Source organism: Mustelus asterias, chromosome 29 (genome assembly GCF_964213995.1).
Source record: "Mustelus asterias chromosome 29, sMusAst1.hap1.1, whole genome shotgun sequence".
In the NCBI taxonomy this organism is placed as follows: domain Eukaryota; kingdom Metazoa; phylum Chordata; class Chondrichthyes; order Carcharhiniformes; family Triakidae; genus Mustelus; species Mustelus asterias.
In genome coordinates, this window is record NC_135829.1 from 20,011,274 (window position 1) to 20,033,870 (window position 22,597).

Here is a 22,597-nt window from a genome sequence, read left to right on the forward strand (position 1 = left end):
AGAGAATCTTTTGGGCTCTGGCACACCGGTAGCAATGGGCATTATCCAATTCACATTTCCTTGCACTTGCTATCTTTTGGTGCTCTGTCCTCTATCTGCTCTATTCCCAGATCAGCGTTAGTGCCAGGATCTGTTCAAAGACTGCCACATGGAAAATTGTTCCCTTCTGAGGGCATAGCTAGTTTTATCCTGGCACAAATTCCCAGTCTTCTGAACTGTACAAAAGATTTGTTAACAAAAATCCAATACCACTGCAATTAACACTATTAGCTTTGAGCTGTTCATTTAAATTCCCCCCCCCCCCTTATTGAAGGACATTGCCTTGGATTTCCATATTTGGCCACTCATGAAGAATTGACTTCCCTAATAGTTCACAGCAAACTGGTGTGTGTATAGGGTGGTGGGAAGAGGGTGATATATTTTGAATTACAGCCGTTTTGTTTTATGTTGTTGGTGATTGAGGCTAATAAGCACTTTTGTTGTAATCCTGGCTTTTGCGCAAACTAGTGATTCAAGTGCAAGTTTACAAAATGAGCTGTTAAAATGTTCACCTGATTATTGGTTATTTCCTCTAAATCTTCCCCATGTAGATCAGGGCAGCCTGATTTTTACTTCTATTGATTCTGTAAAAAAATGCATTAGCAGCATTTCGTCCCCTGTATCAAAGTTTATTTGTGTCATAATTAGGTTTGCATTAACACTGCAATGAAGTTACTGTGAAAATCCCCTAGTTGCCACACTCTGACACCTGTTCTGGCCACCTTCTCTGAGAACTTAGTATGGCCAATGCACCCAACCAGTGCTCCCTTTGGATTGTGGGAGGAAATTGGAGCACCCAGAAGAAATCCACTGAACGTGCAGACTCCGCATGCACAGGCAATGATTCAAGCCAGGAGTCAAACCCAGGTCCCTGGCGTCGTGAGGCAACTGTGCTAACCACTGTGCCACCATGTTGCCCTCAATCTTGAGGTTACGGACTTGTACGAGGTGGTTTGAACCAGCGATCAGGGTTTTGTGCTGATGGGTAGAATGAACTGCCTTCACTATTCTACTAATTCAACACATGTCCAGTTTAGTGGATGCTGGAAGGAAGTTTTTTAAAGCTACTTCTGTGGACCAGATGAACTTTACCAGTTGCACTTGTCTGAGTGTAACTTTGACTTCAATATTAACTCTACTGGAACAGACAAATTAGCTTGTGCAAATGTTTGGATTGGTAATCTATGCATTCCCCTGCAAATACTGGATTGCTTTAGTATTGGATTTTAAGTGCAAAATGTGAAGCCTACATTCAAACCAAGTGAATGAGTTACATTGGATTGTGCTAAAGCTTGCTGTGAAGCACCAACTTTGGAAAAACAGGAAATCCATTATGGCTACAAAGTCAGTTTTAATGTCAAAGACATCAAATGTTGCTGTGCTTTTAATATCTTAACTCCTGGCTCCACCCCATTTTAACACCTGTATCCAACACTGAAGTAAAAGATCCCAAATTATAGTAGTGTAAGACAGATTTTGGCCATGTACATTTGTGACCTTGAGTGTTGGAGTGGACTGTTATAAGATATCACGTACATGTTCCCTAACCCCTACCAAGTCAATATTTCAATCTTCAGATTTCAACTTTTATGCTAATTTGCAAATAGCAGTGGATTGTTTACTAGGGCAAGAAATTAATTGATCTTTTGCTGAAATTGAGAATTCCTTCAAGTGCTATGGTGATTATGGTCACTTTTATTTGGTCCTCAGGGCCTCAACTATTTGCCATTCTATTAATGACTTGGTATACAAGATACTGTAGCCAAATTTGAAGATGGCACTAAAATTGGGATGGATAGTTGCAATAAAGAAATTTACAAATGGTTGGGTAAATGGGCCAAAATTTAAGTTTTAACGTAGACCAGTGAAAGGCAGCCTATTTTCTAAAGGGGGAGAAACTTCAGTGCAGAGGGATCTGGATGTCCTCGTGCATGAATCACAAACTAGTATGCAGGTAGTAAGGAAGACAAATGGTGTTTTGGTATTTATTGCTAAAGGAATATAATATAAAAGTAGGGAAGTGTTATTGTGACTGCACCTGGAGTATTGGGTACAGTTTTGTTCCCCTTGAGGGATATAGTTGCGTTGGAGGAGGTTCTCGAGATTGATTCCAGAAGTAGAAGGGTTTGTCTTATGAAGAGCGTGAGCTATTTCTGAAGGGAGATCTAATTGAGCTATAGAAAGGGGATTGACAAATAGAGAGGATGTTTGGCAATCTGGAATGAGGTCTTGGTTTTAAGATAAAGGGTAGCAGATTTAAAATAGAAATGACTTCAAAGGGATGTGAATCTGTGGAATTCCCTACCTCGGAGGTGGATGCTGGGATGTGTTGAGATGGACAGATGGTTGAAGGGCTATGGAGAGCAGGATATGTGGAGTTGAGGCCAAGATGAGATCAGCCATGGTCATGTTAAATGTGGAACAGGCTTGAGGGGCTGAATTGCGTACAGCCACTCCTAGTTGTGTTGTACTAATTGATTACTGGTCTTGTGCAGGAAATTAACTCTGCCACGTTCAGAACACTAATAGTTCAGAGCTAGGCCTAGCTATTATGTTACTGGTGCAAGCCTGCTTCAAACTAGGCAGAGGGACAACCTTGTTCTGAAGGTCAAGAACTCCTGCTGCTGAGCCTGAGTTTTGGCTAATATCCAGCATTAAACTCTGCTCATCCAAAGTAAATAACTAATTTAAATTGTAATTTAAAAAAAAAATCCTGCGCTAATTTGTGTTGGCTGATTAAACTCTGAAATCCTTACCACTGTCTCTGAACCTGTCTTTGACTGGAGTCAATTGTCAAAATGAATTTGGTGCAGCCAGTAAGTCTGTCTTTATTTTACTCCATAATTTGGATGTTTTGCATCTATAGTGTGTTCTATACAAGTGAATATCCTGATCAGGCAATGATTCCCTTCATATTCCATTATATTGTACAGTTTGATGTGACAGTACTGAATGGGGCAAGGAAAGGTTTAAACAATGACTGGTAAAATTTATAATGCATTGGGGGTAAGTCGGTGACTGAGGTGGTTGATCATGATCAGAATGAGTGGTATTGGATACTGTGAGCTGTAATCGGTCACTTGGTAATGGTCAATAGAATCTGGGAAAGGTTTTAGCATTGCAGGCATGGACATGGGTTGTGGTGACGGAAATGAGCAGCTTTATGGTTTGAAGTTAGTTTGCAGTTTGAGGACCACAATTTACTAATTCAATCCAAATGTGGCAGGGATGAAGGGGCATGTGCTAATGTCTTCAGATTGCCTGTTTTAAGTCGACTGGTATCATGAGCGAACATGTCCAGTTGCAGATGGATCCTAGAGGGGTTGTGGCAGAGACTAGCAAGATCAGTGCTTGACCTATTGTAGTCTGGGACAACCATGCAAGGACATGTCAACATAGCAAAGTAAGTGGAGAATAATACTCCAAATACTGTCGTTTGCCTCTGCTAGAGCAATCTCAAAAGCTGCAAGGCTAGAAGCTGGATTGGGAATGATTTGGCGGGTGGGAGAGGAAGGGATTTGATTAATTGTCGCATAAAAATCATAGAAACCCTACAGTGCTGAAGGAGGCCATTTGGCCCATTGAGTCTGCACTGACAATCCCAACAAGGCTTTGTCCCTGCAACCCCACATTTACCCTGCTAATCCCTCTCTCCTACATATCCCAGGACACTTTAAAGCTCGGCACAACATCGTGGGCCGAAGGGCCTGTTCTGTGCTGTGTTGTTCTATGTTCTACTTCAAGGGCAATTTAGCATCCCCAATGCACCTAACATGCCCATCTTTGGACTGTGGGAGGACACCGGAGCACTCGGAGGAAACCACGCAGATACTGGGACAACATGCCAACTCCACACACAGTAACCCAAGCTGGGAATCGCATCCAGGTCCCTAGACCTGTAGGCAGCAGTACTAACCACTGTGCCACCATATTAGCATATAGTGAAAAGTATTGTTGTTTTGGTGCTATACAGAGAAAGCATACCTTGCATAGAGAAGGAAAGGAGAATGCAGAATGTAGTGTTAGTCATAGCTAGGGTGTAGAGAAAGATCAACTTAGTGCGAGGTAGGTCCATTCAAAAGTCTGATGGCAGCAGGGAAGAAGCTGTTTTTGAGTTGGTTGGTATGTGTCCTCGACTTTGGTATCTTCTGACGGAAGAAGGTGGAAGAGAGCATGTCTGGGGTGCATGGGGTCCTTAATTATGCTGGCTGCTTTTCTGAAGCAGTGGGAAGTGTAGACATCGAGGCAGCATATGGGAGGCTGGTTTGCGTGATGGACTGGGCTTCGTTCATGACCCTTTGTAGTTTTATTGTGGTCTTGGGCAGAGCAGGAATCGTATTAAGCTGTGATACAAGCAGAAAGGATGCTTTGTGGTGCATCTGTAAAAACTGAGTTGTAGCAGACATACCAAATTTCCTTGGCCTCCTGAGAGAGAGGCATTGGTATAAAGGGACCAGGCAGGTGATTGGTGATCTGGACACCTAGAAACCAGAAGCGCTCTACCTTTTCTTCTTCACCCCATTGATGTAGACAGGCGCATGTCCTCCACTACACCTTCTGAAGGCTATGATTAGCTCCTTCATTTTGCTGCCTAAGGGCGAAATGATTGTCGTTGCACTAGTTCACCAGATTCTCTTTCCTATATTCCATCTCATTGTTTGAAATAAGACCTATTGTGGTGGTGTCATCAGCAAAGTTGATGGGGCATTTGGCCGCAGGTGTATAAGGAGTCTAAGGGGCTGAGGACAGCCTTGTGGGGCACCAGTGTTGAGGATGACCATGTTGGTGGTGTTCTGTTCAACAAAGTTGGGGAAAATTGAGCGGCGATTTAAGACGGGTAAGAGTTGGGTGTTTGTTTTTTGAGGGAGAATGGGGAAGGTTGGTGCTTGAGGGGGAAAAGAACCAGAGTGTGGCTCTTTAGTGCTCTACTGGATGGGAGATGAGATTTGAATTGATGGGGTGAAACAAAGGTGAAGGTAGCTGTACAGATGGTTGTGATTTTCATGCTTGGTATTAGAAGTGAGGGTGATGCAAGGGGTACAAGGAGACCATTTGTTGTGAGAAGGTAATCTTTTAGCATGAAGGTTAAGTTTAACATTGTTAAACCTGTTCTGCACCAAGCACACCTACAGCATGAGCTGGAGTAAAGATGAGGACTATTGTTAGAGAGAGTACATGTCTTGATGGGAATCTTGAACTGACCGTCCAATTCAAGCAGTGAATCTGATCCCTCGTTCAGGCTGAAGTCTGGAGAGAAAAATAGATAAATCTAAAACTTCTGAATTGTTCAAATAGAAACCAGATTTTAAAAACTGAAATTGTCTGGAAGCCAATTGGTGTAAACAGCTTTCCTGTAGGTCAGTGTAGAAAATATTGAATCATCAAACAATCAGATGTAGCTGGGGAGAGGGATGGAAGCTGTATTTCTGAATGGAGAAATAAGGTGGCTGAGAATCTCTTGTGAATTCTACTTGTGAAATTAAGAGCTATGTGAATGTTCACAACTCTTAAACCAAAATGCTGACCCCGTATAGAGGCTGGGAACCCTCTGCCAGTACCTTGAGAATTTTGGACACTCGGGGCTATAAGCCCTTCCAATAAAGTATTCCTTGTGGCACTATTGCAGGAATCCATCTGAGCCATGTTGTTTATTTGTATTAATTCCCAGGGTGAGAATATATTTCCCTGGAATGTATACAGTACTCCTGTCCAAGACAATTGCAATAATATTTCCTTTTTTTTCAATCCCTTTTTGTAATAAAAATTGACTTCCTATACTTGTGTGTTAACTTTAGTTTGTGTACAAGGTCACCCAGGTCCTTCTAGAGATTTTCCAGTCTCCATTTTCCTACCAAAGTGATGATGTCATGTTTCTCCTTGTATTTGATGTGCCATGTTCTCGCCCACTTAACCATCTAAATTGTTTTTCGGCCTCTGTCCCAGTTTACTTCCACACTTGTATTGTCAATAAACCTGGGTTCATTCAGTTCCAAGTCATTGGGGCCTATCATTGATTCTTGTGATGGGCTCTAGTAGCAAGGCAATCAACCTGAACTACCCATTTTGTTCCTGTTTTCGGTGTCTGATCCTATGAGCCCTAATTTGTAACTTGATGGGGCACCTATATCGAATGGTGTTTGAAAGTCCCATTCTCTGCATCTGGTGGTGACTTCCCTCTTACCTGCACTATTGGAAATATTTGAGTTTGGTGAGATGGTGGCCAGTGCTTCTGATGGGTGGGCAGATGTATGGAGTGAGCAACTGTCAATAGTCTCATTAGTGTTAAGTTGAGGTAGTTGTGGGCATAAATGGTGATTGTTCAAACAGTGAAGTCACAGTGGACTTGGAAGGCCAGCTGAAGAGCAAGTCGGAGGGATGGAGAAAGATGAACTGCTTGAGAGGTAGGGAGGAACTTGATCGAATTTGGGAATGAGCTGTTGTCACTACTTTGGGCAGTGGATTATTGCAGATGTTATAAAATGTATACTTGGGGAGGGAATGGGCTAGTAAATACTTGGCTGTTAATTTAGTATTTCCTGTGATGTGTGCACAAATTACTTTTTTTCTCTGCAGTTTTAGGCTTGCTCACTAACCCCCTGAGTGCTCAGCTGACTAGAACAGCAGTTGGGTTTCCATCGCTGGATCCAATAGGATCAAATTATGCTGACCAAATTGCATCATCATTGCCAAAGCGAATGGATAGCCGTTCAGTGCTGGACTCTCGATCAAGCAGCCCATCTGACTCGGATACAAGTGGCATCAGCTCTGGCTCTGATCCCCTTTCGGAGCTAATGGTAAGATTTCAATTTCTGAATCTAGCAGGTGTCTAATTATGCACCATTCAGCATAATACAGCAGATTGATACAGGCAGGATAATGTCGCATCCTTTTGTCCTCCCCAGTTGACTTTTCCACCTAGCTTTAGACTGTCAGTAAATCTTTGATACATTACATTGTCTCCCTATTCAATTCTCTATCAAGATATAGATTGGTTAAGTGAGTGGGCAAATGGTGATAGATGGACAGTGAAATTAAACACTGGTCGGAGGAATAGAAAATCAGAATGGGGGGTAATTGGTGTTAATCAGCATTTGGGGATCCTTGTACATAGTTAACATGCAGAGCTCTGGCAGGTGCAAAGTACAATAAGCCATTTGGAAGACGAGCATGTTGGCTTTTATTGCAAAGGATTCAAAGTCTTGCTGCAAATCTAGGGCTTCAGTGAGATGACAACTGGTAACTGAGCAGGCTGGGCCTTTATTCCCTGAAATTAGGAATTGAGACACCAGAGATCCTGAAGGGCTTGATGGGATAGGTGCTGGAAGGATGTTTTCCCCAGCTAGAGTATCTAGAAGTCTTGGACTTGTCTATTCCAGAGAACTGTTCTTGCTGTCAAATTATTAGCCTTCATCTTGAGTATGTAACCAAGAGAATTGGGGGAAATAGGGTAAGGCAGCCATTGGGAGTGTTTGGCTTGGTGAGCCACATAGAATCAGAATGGGCCATTGTGGTCTGGTCTACTGATTCTGTTTGTTCTTGATTAACAAGATGTAACCAACTTGCTTTCCAGTTTCCTTTGCTCTCCAAAGCCATCCGTTGAACTGAAGGATCGCTTCCCAATTGCAGCATTTTTCTTTTGGATAAAGTGGATCCTCGTGTGTAATCTAGTTTTGTGATTCTTGGCTAGACTTTTATTAAACACAGAAATCGGGTCGAGTGATTCGGAGGCTAGTTAGTTGGTGGCAAAAGCTGTGTCAATTTAACTAGCATGAAGACTCTTTGGAGCTAGTGTGCCAACTGGAATACATGGGTCAGTTCTCGACTTCATTGGGTTACTAACTATTCATTTTGGGTTGACTTTTAAAAGGGCATCTAAATCTCCTGCAGACATGAGAGTTTTCTCCCACAACTTTAAGGTCTAGGATGGAAATCTGGTGATCCTAGTGCCATTTGTATCTATTGGGAAATGCTGTTACCCACAAGTCCAAATTAATCTTTGGTTTATGTTGACTGGATATAGGAGCCTGTTGAACTGACTCCCCCATTGTGCAATTCTAGCTGATTTTGACCTGGATTCCCTGAGAGCAAAAACAAAACTGTCTCTGCCTTTAATATATTCAACCATGAAGCATCCACACCTCTCTGGGGTAGAGAATTCCATAGGTTCACAATTGTTTGAAGAAATTTCTCACCAGGTCCTAAAGATTTCCCCATCCAGGGGGAAGCCATCTCCTGTCTATCTTGTCGAGCTGCTTCAGAATTTTGTAAAGGTCCAATTTACTTTAGATTAATGTGGGACAAGGGGCTTGCCCTATAATAGTGAACTTCCTCTGCTGCCTCCAATGAAAGCAGAGCCTTAAATACAGAGACCAAACCTGCACACAGTATTCCAGTTGTGGTGTTGATTAAAACCCTGGACAATTATAGCAAGTGAGAAATTTGATCTTGTACTCTAGGTAAATCTGTACTGCAAGGAGACTACTTATTTGCTTGGTCTCCCTGCAGACTAACTGTAATCTTTGAATACACTGAAATCCCTTTGTCTATCAATATTTGCAAGTTAAGTACCTTCTGCTTTGTACTCCTGCCCCCTATGTTGCCCACTCACTTACCCAGTCTCTATCCCTTTGCAGCCTATTCTGTCTTCAGCTTGCATTCCCACTTCTCTTCATTTGAAGAGATAGAAATACAAGTCATTGCATAGATTGTTAAATAGCTGAAGCCCAAGTACTGATTGCAGCACTAGCTACAGCCTGCCAACTAAATGCCCTGTTTATCCCCGCTCTCTTTGTGCCCTGTTAAGAGTCCCCTGAGAATATTCTTCCCGACCATACAATTCTGAGCCCTTCTCTCAGATGAGATTACTACAGCTTCTAGCCTGTCTACATGCACTCTTTAGAAAGATGGCATAATGAGATGTGTTATGCACCAGAATGTGAAATCTTTGACAAATGCCACACCCACTAAAGTATTGTTTGAAATAAATGCAGAAGCACAAAGATGGATAGAATTATACAATGTTCTAAATTGAAAGAGTCATCTATTAATGACCAAACATTAATATCTGAAGCAGAGTACAGGAAAAGCTCCAGGCATAGTGACAACAGAACATCTAAAAGCCCTTTGACAAAACAGAATTATAAGTGATGGCAGGAATTTCATCAAATGTATGTTAAAGTTACCCAAGAGAGACAATACAATGGTGTGTGAAAGCTTAATGTATCATCTCATTAAAAAATTGATCTTGCAAATCCTGATAGAAAGAACACATTGGAGCAGAAATTGGTATAATGTGGTCGGAACAAGATGAGATACTTGGATAAACATTCAGTCCTGTTTAAGCAAATGGTACATTGCTATAGTATGACTGAGGGGCACAATGGTTAGCACAGCAGCCTCAATGCCAGGGACCCAAGTTTGATCCTGGCCTTGGGTGACTGTCTGGTGTGGAGTTTGCATGTTCTCCCCTTGTCTGCATGGGTTTCCTCCAGGTGCTCTGGTTTCCTCCCACAAATCCAAAGATTTGCTGTTGGATTGATTGGCTGTGCTAAATTGTCCCTTGGTGTCCAACAATATGCAAGTTAGGGGAATTGGCAGGGTGAATATGTGGGATTATAGGGTTGTGCCTGGGTGGGGGAGTCGGTGCAGATTCAATGGGCTGAATGACCTCCTGCACTGTGTAGGTATTCTATGACTGTAATAGGCTCTGATTAAGTCTCCTATGTTGGGACCAAATAGCAAACATAAGGCTAGAAGGTGAACAATTGCATTTCACATGAGTTCTGCAAGGCTGTCATTGTCAATTATTCAATCTCTACACATGCACAATTAACGTACAAGAACATAAACTTGCAGTGTGCTAACGTCACAGCACTATGATGGCTGATTAGGGGGAGGGGGGTGCTATTAAACTATTCCCATCAGTGTTTTCCGATCCTTGGTATTTCTAACCTCCACTCTTTTGTGAGCTAAAATCCTTTCTCACTAATGTCCCTGCCTTTTGAAATGTGAAACCTGGTCATTTTTAACCAAATCTCTGGTGCTAGAATCTAAACTCTCATGTTATAATGAAGTTAAGATTATTCTAGGATGGTTTTGTAATATGAAGGGGATCATGTGACCTGTCCGTTTGCCTGACTACCAGCATGGGTGATTTAATATTTAGATTAAAGGGGGCCCAGATTATTTTAGGAAGAAGGTATGAGTTGTTTACACTTGAGACAATGGGAGGAGCCTGTGTGCTAAAATGGATTGACTTGAGTCCAGGTGAGTGTTTGAGCTGTCTGTTTAATTCCAAGGTGAAAGAATTTGGTTCTTGAGAATGGGCTAATCAGTGTCTCTACTTGGATACAAGGCCCATGTGATTCACATTGCTGTGAAAATGAGCTTTGAGGTGGGAATGATTTCTAACATCTCCTTGAACGGCCAAAGGCAATCTGGCGGAACTGGGGGGAAGGAGCTGTTGGAAGTGTCTCTAGTTCATTGTGTCAGAAGGCAGGTGGGAACTCGCACTCTAATTGAAGATTTTGTAAGACGTTGAAACAAAAGTTGGAAGATTTGCCGAGCTTGTGTTAAAGGGAAGATCTTTCTCAGTAATACTTGGAAGGACAGTTCTGGGGTCAGACGTTACCTCGAACAAAAATTTTGAACAGATTGAGGAAGAATTAAATGTCTACTAAAAAGGATGGTTGTAAGGTATACCTGTGAAATGTGGTATCGAGTGCAAGTTTTTAAGTTGGGTCACTAGAGCTGTTAAATGAAACTTCTTGATGTCAAATCTTTAATCCTTTCAGTTATTAACTAGAATTTTTGAGGCCCGTACAGAGATGGTAACCACTGAGTTTGTTCATCAATCTTTTTGAAGAAGCTCTGTACATTTTGGGTAAAGTGTTAATTTACTATTTCGTTGTTTAGACTTGCTATATTATCATTTTAAACCTTTGCCACTTGCTGTCTCTCGTGGGTCAAGGCAATTTGCCTTGAGGGTGGCAATAGTGATCACATTTGCTTGTTTCATTCAAAAGATCCTTTGCACTGTTCTTCCCTTCAGCTGCTAAATGAGGATTTTTGGCAATATAGTGAGGTTAGTGGAGGAAGTGAGCACGAGAATTTTAAACCCTGTGTAGAATTTCTGCTATCTGTATCTGGTAATGTTTTTCTTTTAGTCAAGCCTTCGCATCTCTCCTCCGATTTCCTTCTTGCCCATGGGTGGAGTAGGCAGGGATCCAATGAAGCGAATGGGCATGAGCCCTCGACTGGATCAAGACCAGGCTTCAGTGGCCAATCCTGTGAGCCCTAATCCCTTCAAGCGATGGTCAGCAAATTCTGGGTGGGCAAACTGGGATCTTTTGGAGAGTCCGGAAGATCCTTTCAGTATGGAAAAAGAGGCTCGGCTGCACAGGCAAGCTGCAGGTAAGCTGGCAAATTTCTTCTGCTTCAAAGATCAACTATCTAGTTAACTTCATGTCCTGTCTCGCCTGTGTCTCTAAATTGGCCTGTTGCTGGTTTCCTGGGACTGCTTACCTTGCAAATCTCCAGTTCACAGCATGAATCCAAACCAGTTGGACAGCACCTGGAAGCTAACCCTCCAGTCTTGCACTTCTGACTTTTTAATCAATTTATACTTTTAAATGACTTCCCAGTATTACAAATTAAGATTGGATTAATGGAAAAATATTAAGTGGTTCCCAAAGGGTGTGACGTGCCACACTGGTGTTAAGTCTTAACACAAAGAGATGGCATGAAATCTGGAAACTTCTATGGGTTTCTATACATGAATGTTTAAATGTTTCTTTGATTGTCCTTGAATCTTCCCGCCATCCTCTTTTGCTGCACCAGTGTGGCGCGCCGCACCTTTGGGAACCACTGGTAGGGTGTCTCTTTAGAGTAGTTTACAGAGATGGGCACTTCTAAATGTATAAGAAAATGCACCTGATGAAGCACTTTTGAAAATAAAATTTTCATCCTGCTTGAATTGTTTCTTATAGCTGGCAATGAGTAGGACATCCAAGCTTCTGCTTCCAGGATGCTTGCATGACCATGGCATGAAGGCCCTAAACATTGACTATCACACTTGAGTCACCAGCTGGCAAAAGGGGGAAATGGCAACATATCTTGTGGGCTAGCATTCACTACACAATGCCCAGTGGCAACAGGTGCCAATGCCCCACCCGCAGTGACTTTGCAGAATGAAAGACTGGCCTTCAAAGATGAAGATCCCCCCTCCCCAATTGCTTGCTGTGTCCATCTTTAGATAGGCGTATGCCATTAACGGACTGCTTAATTCATCATGGGAATGCCAATGACTTCCCTTGAACCAAAATTAAGATTGGCTTTCCTTGAGCACTTGTGATTGCTGCACAAGTACTTTGGTGTATAAATTCAGCTTTTTAATTTCCTGAGTGCAAATTAAACTAATGTATTTCTTGTCCAAGATCCAAGGTTTAAAATTCTATTTCTAATGGCCTCAAAGATGCTACCCAATAAAACATGAATACATGTTGACTAAATTCCTTCATTAATCCAAATTAATCACCAATTTGGAAGAGTTCATTTTTTTACATCACTCGTGGCTGCCTCCTAATAATTGTGTACTCAATAACTCCCGCTATTTCTTGGTGTAGACTTCTTGGTTTCTTGCCTCTTTTACTGTTTTTTAAATGCAGTTGACATTCCAAGTGGCAGGCACACTCATTCATTCTACTTAGCATGTCCAGAGGCAAGCAAAATGCAAACTTGATTCTTAACTTGTAACAAATCCTTGGAGGGAGTGAAGACAGATGATGCAATATTTTATGTATGGATTCAAACACCAAACCAGCTGGAATGCATGGCCCAGTCAGCAAGACCAAGTACTTGCAAAGTGCATGATGTGTCCTAGTAAAACCGTGTGGAAGACTTGAAATCTAATGCTTGTGAATATTTTTTCTTCCTCTTTCCTGAAAAGCGATGAGTGAAGCCACATTTACTTGGCGGGGCCAGCTCCCACCCAGGAATTACAAGAACCCAATCTATTCCTGCAAAGTGTTCCTGGGTGGCGTACCCTGGGATATCACTGAAGGTAAATGTTACTTGGGTTGCTGAATTCGGGAGAAGCGCTGTTGTATTGCAGGGTTGTTTGCGTTGTAATCTTTGGATTGATAACTAAATTACAAGCCATTATTTCATTTAAATACCTAGAACAGTGAGCACGTTTTAGAACAAAATTCAAATTTGTACATCAATCCAAAGATTACAACGCAAACAACCCTGCTTGTATTTGCAAGTGATCACTTTTCGGTTATTTAAATCAAGGTAATTTTTCTTCAACCCAGTGCACTGATTGTACAGGTTGTTTTCTGTACTGAAGTGGCATGTTCTAGAAATGGAGAGGGATCTGGGTATCCTGGCATGTTGATCACATGTTGGTATGCAGGGACAGCAAGTGATTACAAAGGTGAATAAAGTTTGCTGCAGTTGTATAGGGAATTGGTGAGAACACAGCCAGAACTTGGTACAACTTTGTTGAATTTCTAAATTGCATTAGAAATAAGTCTGAGAATGTTTACTCGACTGATTCCTGGGATGAGGGGGTTATCTCGTAATGACAGGTTGGGCCTGAATCTGTTGGTGTTTAGAAAAACAGGTGATCTTTTTGAAATATACACGATTGAAGGGAATTGGTATGCTGGATGTTTGGGAGGATGTTTCGCATTTAAATTTGAGATGCAAATTTGAGGGTTGTGAGTCTGGAATTTTCTTCCCCAACATGGTAGGAGTAAGGTCATTGTTTTTGAGGTAGCTGGGCAGGGTAATGGTGTTTGAGGTCACAATTCAATCAGCCAGGCTTTATTGAGCAGGTTTGAGGAACCAAGCTGCCTACCGTTGGTATGATCTGCTGAAGTGGATGGCTACTTGCAGCACTGGATTGCTAGCTTTGGCTGAGCTTTTTGTAATCCCCATTCGATCGGTTTGATTAGATTTGGCGGGGGGGGGGGAATAAAATCCAACAGTCTCAACTCCATTAAATACTGCTTTTCTGTTTTGAACTGAATTTGTATCTTGTATCATTCAAGGCTTATAAAGTTGGCCCAACATTGGGCAATTGAGATTATTGGCATCAGAATAAGCTGTCTAGTTTTGTAGCTTCTCTCTAAGTCCAAGTCTCTTCCTTCCCTCCCTGTTTTGTAAACTTCCCCCACAAATACTTGTTTTGAAATCAGCTTTACCTGCTTGCCACATTTGAGGTTGATATCCCATGGCTGGTCCAGCCTAGAACTGTGCAAGGTACTCGTGGAGGATGGGGGACAGGAAGAGAAGCAACTGTTTGCTCCCTAATAGATTAACACAGTAGCAGTGAAATGGTCTGTTCCCTTGGATAAATATTTGGACTCTGCGAAGGGACAGTCGACGGTTAAATATTTTGGACACTGGCATCCATTTTGAAGATTTAGCCAAGATTTAATGAAGAATTGGCTTTCTGCCTCAAGGTCTCTACCCAATTCACTGGATTATTCAGTGAGGCTAATATCCTCCCCTTGTTAATCTGTTCACTCCTCGACCATCCTTCATAATACATGAATGGTGCTGATTTAACTTTGTCATGAAGGGTTATGTTACTAAGCTCTGAGCAGCTAGCTGTACCAAGATTCTGTCAGAGGCAGATGTCTTAGACATGCTGTAAATTTAAAATACAAACTCTCAGCTCAAAACATCTAGTGATCTGAAAACAGCAGAGAATAGCGTGCTGAGGGAAAGAGCCACTCGTATAACATTCTAGGAATCCAACAAAGGATTTTGAGAATTGGCTAATTCGGAAAGTTCCTGACTGTCAATTGGGGCTCCTTCATGAATTTCAAATTGGGCAGCTGATGGGGTGGCAATGATCAGCACTGCTGCCTCACAGGGCCAGGGACCTGGTTCAATTCCTGGCTTGTGTTGGCACATTCTCCCTATGTCTGCATGGGTTTCCTCCCACAGTCCAAAAATGTGCAAGTTGGGTGAATTCTCCCTCAGTGCACCCAAACAGGTGCTTGAGCGTGGTAACTAGGGGGTTTTCACAGTAACTTCATTGCAGTGTTGATGTAAGCCTACTTATGACTAAATCTTAAATTGGAAGTTGGCTGCACTATGACTAAGGGTGCTTCCCTGAGTTCATTTTGAGTTGATTTATTTGGTTTGCCCTAAAAGACAAAAAAAAAAGCAGAACAATTTGGACAATGAAGAGGTGACCTTTATGGTCTGGTGTCATATGATTTTGGGGGTATTTTGACAGATGGCACTGAGTTTAATGTTTTACAATCTTCTTTTCCCTTGTTTTTCTTTCCTAGTTGGACTGATCAATACTTTCAGGGTATTTGGCTCATTGAGTGTGGAATGGCCGGGTAAGGATGGCAAGCACCCTCGATGCCCACCCAAAGGTAATATGCCGAAAGGTAATGAGAGCTGAGACATGGTAGGACACTTTACCTGTTCTGACAGTCAGTCACTAAGGTTGAGGGTCCGAGCACTGGTATGCATGCAGCTACAACTGATACCAAGCCACTTGGATAGTGGATAAGGGTGTTTTAAGGCAGGTTCTAATGGTGAAGGCTGGTGCATTTTATTTTAAATGGAGATTTCCATTGTACTAGTACACTTAGCAAGACATTTACAAAACCTGTCATCCACGTACCAGGGTGAAATGTCTACCTTTGGCAGTTTGGATCCCTACTGATCAAATAACAAGAGTTTTAAGTTCTGCTTCCTATTGAAAAATATTTTCTAGTTTGCACGAATTCAATGGGCTATTTGTTAAAAAATAGCAGTCCAACTTGTAGAATTGCATTTCATTCTAAATACTTGGCTAATAGGGGAACTCCTAATCTTTTAATGGAACAGGATTACTTCAAACAAGTGCAAAATCTCTGTTCAAGTAGCACAACTGGGATTTAGTAGGAATCCAACTTCCTAGACATTTGGTGCCTGATCTGCCTCTTGGTTTTTGGTTCGTTCTTTTCTTTTGAAACTAATTTTGGAAAGGTGCATTTTGTTTGCGTTACCACGGAGTGCAAGAATTGCAGGGATTTCTCTACCTGACGTTTAATGTTTTATTGCCAGGTTACGTCTACTTGGTTTTTGAATCTGAGAAGTCTGTGCGTGCATTACTGCAATCCTGCACACACGACCTTATGAGCACTGATGGTGCGAGTGAATATTATTTCAAGATGTCGAGCCGCAGGATGCGCTGCAAAGAGGTAATGTTCCGTTTGAGCCCTTTTTTTAAGTGAAGTTTGTCCGTACACTTTTTTTTTTGCCAACTTTCACTCCTATCCTGTAAATGAATCCTGATGTTTAGCATGAAACCAGTTTGTGTATTGAATGAGCTCTTAATTCCTAAGTTGTGGTTTCTAACCTGTAGTGTTTTAGTATAAACTAATTCGATATTGACTAACTCTATACGTTGTGTTTTGCTGTGAGCACAAACTTTGTATCTGTACAAATCAAGATTAATCAAACGTCCAGGTATTAAACTGTAGTGCCGTTTGTCCTCACTTGTCAGGCTTTCAGTTCTTGTTGAACTTGAAATGCATCCTATTAGCAGCTCTGACGGGGAGGAAAGCAGTGGTAGATGGAGTCATCTACTCAGTAATTCATTATAGTCGGTCTTTTTTTTTAGCTAGTCTCTCATCTTTAAATGCTCAAATACCTGTTCTAATGTATAATTAAGTAAGCCATGCTTGTAAATCTTTGCTCTTTTTCAGGTTCAGGTTATACCTTGGGTCCTTTCTGACAGTAACTTTGTCCGCAGCCCATCCCAGCGTCTGGACCCAAGTAAAACGGTGTTTGTTGGAGCACTGCATGGAATGTTGAATGCAGAAGCCTTGGCAGCAATCATGAATGATTTATTTGGTGGAGTAGTATATGCTGGTATCGATACTGACAAGCACAAGTATCCAATTGGTATGTTACATCTGTACTGAGTATTCCTAGTAAGTTTATGGCTCTGGTGTTCCTTCTTTAACCTGACATTCCAAATAAGTGCTTGTAAATTTTAGAAATACTGTGTATTAATCTAGTCAAGCTGATGGCACAACTTGACTTGTGATGCATGTGAGTTTATGGTTTCTTGGTCTGTCTTTGCACTGCAACAGCTTTCAACAAACAAAACCGCACAGTGCACTAATTTACTCTAGAAATGGTCAGGTCAGGCAACCACTGCAGTAAGAAGCTGATGTTTCAGGTTTTGACTGTTTTGTCACTTAACACTACACACGCATCCGCTTCTGAACAGAGTTCCCCATGGAAAAACCTGTTTTCCTTTATTCCCTTCCCTGCAAAATAAGGATAGGATCCAGGACTTGTAATGCTTTGCAATTAATGTGCTTTTTTTTTTCACAAAAGCGTAACGCCATCATTGCACCTTCCCTTTTTAGCCAGGGATAAATCGGTCGGGTGGTTTGCGAATTTGCATTGGTCTAGAGGTGTGTTGTCTTGGGTTTCTCCATTAGTTTGCTTGGAAATGGAAGGTTGTGTTATTCAATTATGGGCAGTCGGGTAAAGTGCACGGATGCAGTGCAGGAGAGGACTTCATTTCATGGGTCAGCGACTGCCTTGCTGATAGCTTTATCGGCAAGTGTGGCCACGGAACATGTAGACAAGCCTTTCACTTTGACGATTCCCACGTGACTCTGGTGACATCCTTGTAACTTGTGTTCAGGATTTTGGAGGAATATAACTGATTCCCCAGAATGACCAGCCTATCTTGTTCAAATCTATGCAAGTAGTAAGGCCTAAGTTCAGTTTTGTTTTGTTGGGGTGCACACCTGTGTAAACTTTGGAGAACACAGCACCCTTCAGTTGAATTTGATTCATTTTAACAAGTAACAGTCTCTCCTGATTTACATTGAAAGCCTTGACTTCACTTTGCGTTTTGCAGCTATGGTGTAATGGAAGTCCGTCTGCATTTCTGTGATATTCAACGGTGAAATGATCGATCCCATGTCAGGGTTTGTGACTTCAGGCTAAGCAACCAGGTCAAAGTGGGTCTGTAATCTGAATTTACACTCCTACAAATACTGGTGGCCTTCTCAATTTGGGTGTAGTTTAGTTCTGTGTTGGACAATGTATGAGGTGCGTGTAATGGGCCTTTCATCAGGAAATGTGGGAAATAGTTCCTGCATCATGAACGAGGCTTTTCATTGACATGTTCCAGGACATTAGCAGAAGTGAACTCTAGCTTGTTCCCCAGGTCGGTGGTGACGTTCACGAGGGGTCATAGGTTCAAGGTGAGGGGGGGGGGGGGGGAGGTTTAACACAGATATCAGACAGACATATTTTACACAGAGGGTGGTGGGGGCCTGGAATGCGCTGCCAGGCAAGGTGGTGGAGGCGGACACACTGGGAACGTTTAAGACTTATCTAGACAGCCATATGAACGGAGTGGGAATGGAGGGATACAAAAGAATGGTCTAGTTTGGACCAGGGAGCGGCGCGGGCTTGGAGCTTTCCTTGAAGCTTTCCTGATGGGTGTGCTGATCAGTCCCATTTTACATCAGATTATTCAGTGCTGCTGCCAAACTGGAAATGAACTTTCTGCAGTAATTCACAAGTTGCAAAGCTAAACATTTTGGACTGTGGTGCTTACCACACTCTCTCCTCCTTTCAGGGTGAAGTTGAATGGTCAGTTTTGACAATTGCATGTCCCGGGCACTGCGCTGAGGTATTTGGAAATGAACTGTTGGATTTTTCCAGCCTATGCAGGATCCCGCCTGGGTTCTTGGGGTTGGGAGGTTTATGCCAGTGATGAGCATGTAGTCTTGGAAGCAGATTACAGCTGGGTGGCTCTGCAGTGTAATGCCCATGGCCTGCTGGAACAAGGCTGGTGATTCCCGTGTGTTGATTCAGACTTCAGTGTGCTGACAGTTGTATATTTAGCTGCATTATAAAAATGCTTTTGATCAGTTGAGCTTTGAATATTGCACCTCTTCAGAACCGTGAACAGGTCCTGGATTTTCAGTAATGGGTATGTCACCGCATTCTAATAGTTCTGGCAGTGAAAGGGTCTGAGCTGTCTGCTCTGCATAATCAACTTTCTCATTTGGGGAGGCGGTGGCCTAGTGGTATTAACACTAGACTATTAATCCAGAAACTCGGCTAATGTTCTGGGGACCCGGGTTCGAATCCCACCATGGCAGATGGTGAAATTTAAATTCAGTAATAAAGTCTGGAATTAAGAATCGACTGATCATGAAACCATTGTTGGGAAAAGTCCATCTGGTTCACTTTAGGGAAGGAAATCTGCCGTCCTTACCTGGTCTGGCCTACATGTGATTCCAGAGCCACAGCAATGTGGTTGACACTCAACTGCCCTCCAAGGGGCAACTAGGGATGGGCAATAAATGCTGGGCCAGCCAGTGACGCCCATGTCTCACAAACAAATAAAAAATTGCCTGAAAACAAAACAGTACAGCACAGGAAACAGGCCCTTCGGCCCTCCAAGCCTGTGCCGCTCATTGGTCCAACTAGACCAATCGTTTGTATCCCTCCATTCCCAGAATGCTCATGTGATTATCCAGGTAACTCTTAAACGATGTCAGTGTGTCTGCCTCCACCACCCTACTTGGCAGCGCATTCCAGGCCCCCACCACTGCTTAAAAAAAACGTCCCTCTGATATCTGAGTTATACCTCACCCCTCTCTCCTTGAGCCCATGACCCCTCGTGATCGGCACCTCCGACCTGGGAAAAAGCTTCCACTGTTCACCCTATCTATACCCTTCATAATTTTGTACACCTCTAGGTCTCCCCTCATTCTCCATCTTTCCAGGGAGAACAAGCCCAGTTTACCCAATCTCTCCTCATAGCTAAGACCCTCCATACCAGGCAACATCCTGGTAAACCTTCTCTGCACCCTCTCTAAAGCCTCCACATCCTTCTGGCAGTGCGGTGACCAGAACTGGATGCAGTACTCCAAATGTGGCCTAACCAGCGTTCTATACAGCTGCATCATCAAACTCCAGCTTTTATACTCTATACCCCATCCTATAAAGGCAAGCTTACTGTATGCTGCCTTCACCTCCACCTGTGCTGCCACCTTCAAGGATTGGTGGACTTGCACACCTAGGTCCCTCTGTGTTTCTATACTCTTGATGGCTCTGCCATTTATTGTATAACTCCCCCCTACATTAGTTCTTCCAAAATGCATCACTTCGCATTTATCTGGATTAAATTCCATCTGCCATTTCTCCGCCCAATTTTCCAGCCTATCTATATCCTGCTGTATTGTCTGACAATGTTCATCGCTATCTGCAAGTCCAGCCAACTTCGTGTCACCCGCAAACTTGCTGATAACACCAGTTACACCTTCTTCCAAATCCTTTTTTATTTATATATATCACAAATAGCAGAGGTCCCAGTACAGACCCCTGCGGAACACCACTGGTCATGATGTGGAGATGCCGGCGTTGGACTGGGGTAAACACAGTAAGAAGTTTAACAACACCAGGTTAAAGTCCAACAGGTTTATTTGGTAGCAAAAGCCACACAAGCTTTCGAAGCTCTAAGCCCCTTCTTCAGGTGAGTGGGAATTCTGTTCACAAACAGAGCTTATAAAGACACAGACTCAATTTACATGAATAATGGTTGGAATGCGAATACTTACAACTAATCCAGTCTTTAAGAAACAAAACAATGGGAGTGGAGAGAGCATCAAGACAGGCTAAAAAGATGTGTATTGTCTCCAGACAAGACAGCCAGTGAAACTCTGCAGGTCCACGCAACTGTGGGAGTTACAAATAGTGTGACATGAACCCAATATCCCGGTTGAGGCCGTCCTTGTGTGTGCGGAACTTGGCTATCAGTTTCTGCTCAGCGACTCTGCGCTGTCGTGTGTCGCGAAGGCCGCCTTGGAGAACGCTTACCCGAATATCAGAGGCCGAATGCCCGTGACCGCTGAAGTGCTCCCCAACAGGAAGAGAACAGTCTTGCCTGGTGATTGTCGAGCGGTGTTCATTCATCCGTTGTCGCAGCGTCTGCATAGTTTCCCCAATGTACCATGCCTCGGGACATCCTTTCTTGCAGCGTATCAGGTAGACAACGTAGAACACCACTGGTCACAGACCTCCAGCCGGAGGTTGAGTTGAGTCATTCTAGTTTTATTTTCTGTTGGATTGAGTAGGGAAGTAAACACGGTTGAAGAAGCTTCAGCCTTCATGGTTTTGATTCAATGTGTGGTTGTATTACATGACTTTGGCACAAATCAAGTTGTTTTTGATCTTTATGGTCAGTTGAGGATGTAACATCGATAAATTCATTGAAAAGAGTTGCAGTTTGAGTGAAGTTGTGTATAAACCTGGAGAAGGTTCTGGTATCTTTGCATGCTGTTGGTAGGTCTAACCAAGTCCAGTGAATTTTGATGGCAGCAGCACTCGGGAAAGTTTGACTTGGCTGCTTAGAGTGTATTGCTCACCCACACCTTGGTTATGGGAATTTGCAACACCCCCCCCCCCCCCTTCTCTCTCTCTCTCTCTCTCTCTCTCCTGGGAAGAAATCCTGATCTGTCTGAGCCTAAGGATTGTGATGGAGACGATGGTGTCTAATGCTGCTTTGCGTCTGTTTTCCTGAATGTAATTCAAAAGGTGTAATAATGAAAGAACATAGACTACAATGAACTGCTGCACCAACTGAACATGGATCCTGAACCCTCCATGGCTGACATGAATCTTGCTGGAGGTACATACAGGGGTTGCAGTTAGAAGTAGCTTTGGAGGGGGAAGGTATACGTCAGCCTCGAGTTGCTGACTCTCTCATTTCAGATGAGATTCTAGTGAAGTGATTTCTAGATATTGGTCCTTTTTACTGACCTTGTCTCCAAGGCTCATTGGTTCTGTATAGACTTGAAGAGGAGTGGACTACCTTTTTGCAACTCCAGCCTGAATAGGAGTTAAACTAATGATCTAACCCATTCCTTCAGGCAGGTCCGTCCCATTTTTTTTTTTCATACCTATTGCAGAAAGACCAATTCCTGAAGACTATGCTGCAGGATGCCAGCACATGGCCTGATTCTTGCACTAAATTGGGAGCTAGGTTCTTTAGCCATGTCAGCAAGACTTTGATTTTGCTGTTACTGAGATGAATCCTTGGCTCTTGCCTTCATGCCCACTCCCTTCACGCTAACGCTGTCACTCCTCCCACAAATATTTAGAGCCACCTGTTTCACTATCGCATTGAGGTGGAATGCCTGGCTTGCTGTTGCTCACGGGTTGCACTGTCTGTTTAGCAACCAGAGTTTAGCTCTCAGTTCAGTATACATGGTTCCTTTATGAGCCAGATGGCACCTGTCAGCTGTGTTTGTGCCACTGCAAGCAATAGCCATCTTATTCCTACTGTCCTGGGAATGTGTCCACCTTGTGGCATTATGGAGCCATCTAGTGTCTAGGCACGTCTGCATATTTTCCCTCAAACATTAGCCATGTGGTGGTCAGAAGAATAGTTTTTGGAATCCTAAGTTGATGTAGTGCTTACAATGTCAAATTAAGGAGAATATCTCAAATGTTGGTTTTTGCCTGGTGCTTCTTTGAAAGTCTTCCAGATTGGGTGTGT

The 22,597-nt window shown here is 42.8% G+C and overlaps 1 protein-coding gene across 2 annotated transcripts in view; it reads left to right on the top strand.

Moving 5' to 3' along the window:
- cpeb1b (cytoplasmic polyadenylation element binding protein 1b) overlaps nucleotides 1-22,597 on the top strand; it is an 81,807-nt gene that overhangs the window by 52,991 nt on the left and 6,219 nt on the right. Inside the window, exons 4-9 of one of the 2 annotated variants that reach the window (XM_078200190.1) lie at nucleotides 6,613-6,833; nucleotides 11,205-11,451; nucleotides 12,986-13,099; nucleotides 15,348-15,437; nucleotides 16,117-16,253; nucleotides 16,761-16,959. In XM_078200190.1, coding sequence (XP_078056316.1) covers nucleotides 6,613-6,833; nucleotides 11,205-11,451; nucleotides 12,986-13,099; nucleotides 15,348-15,437; nucleotides 16,117-16,253; nucleotides 16,761-16,959 — 1,008 coding nt within the window. Of the gene's footprint in view, nucleotides 1-6,612; nucleotides 6,834-11,204; nucleotides 11,452-12,985; nucleotides 13,100-15,347; nucleotides 15,453-16,116; nucleotides 16,254-16,760; nucleotides 16,960-22,597 lie in introns of both variants that reach the window. The other variant, XM_078200189.1, reaches the window with a different exon arrangement.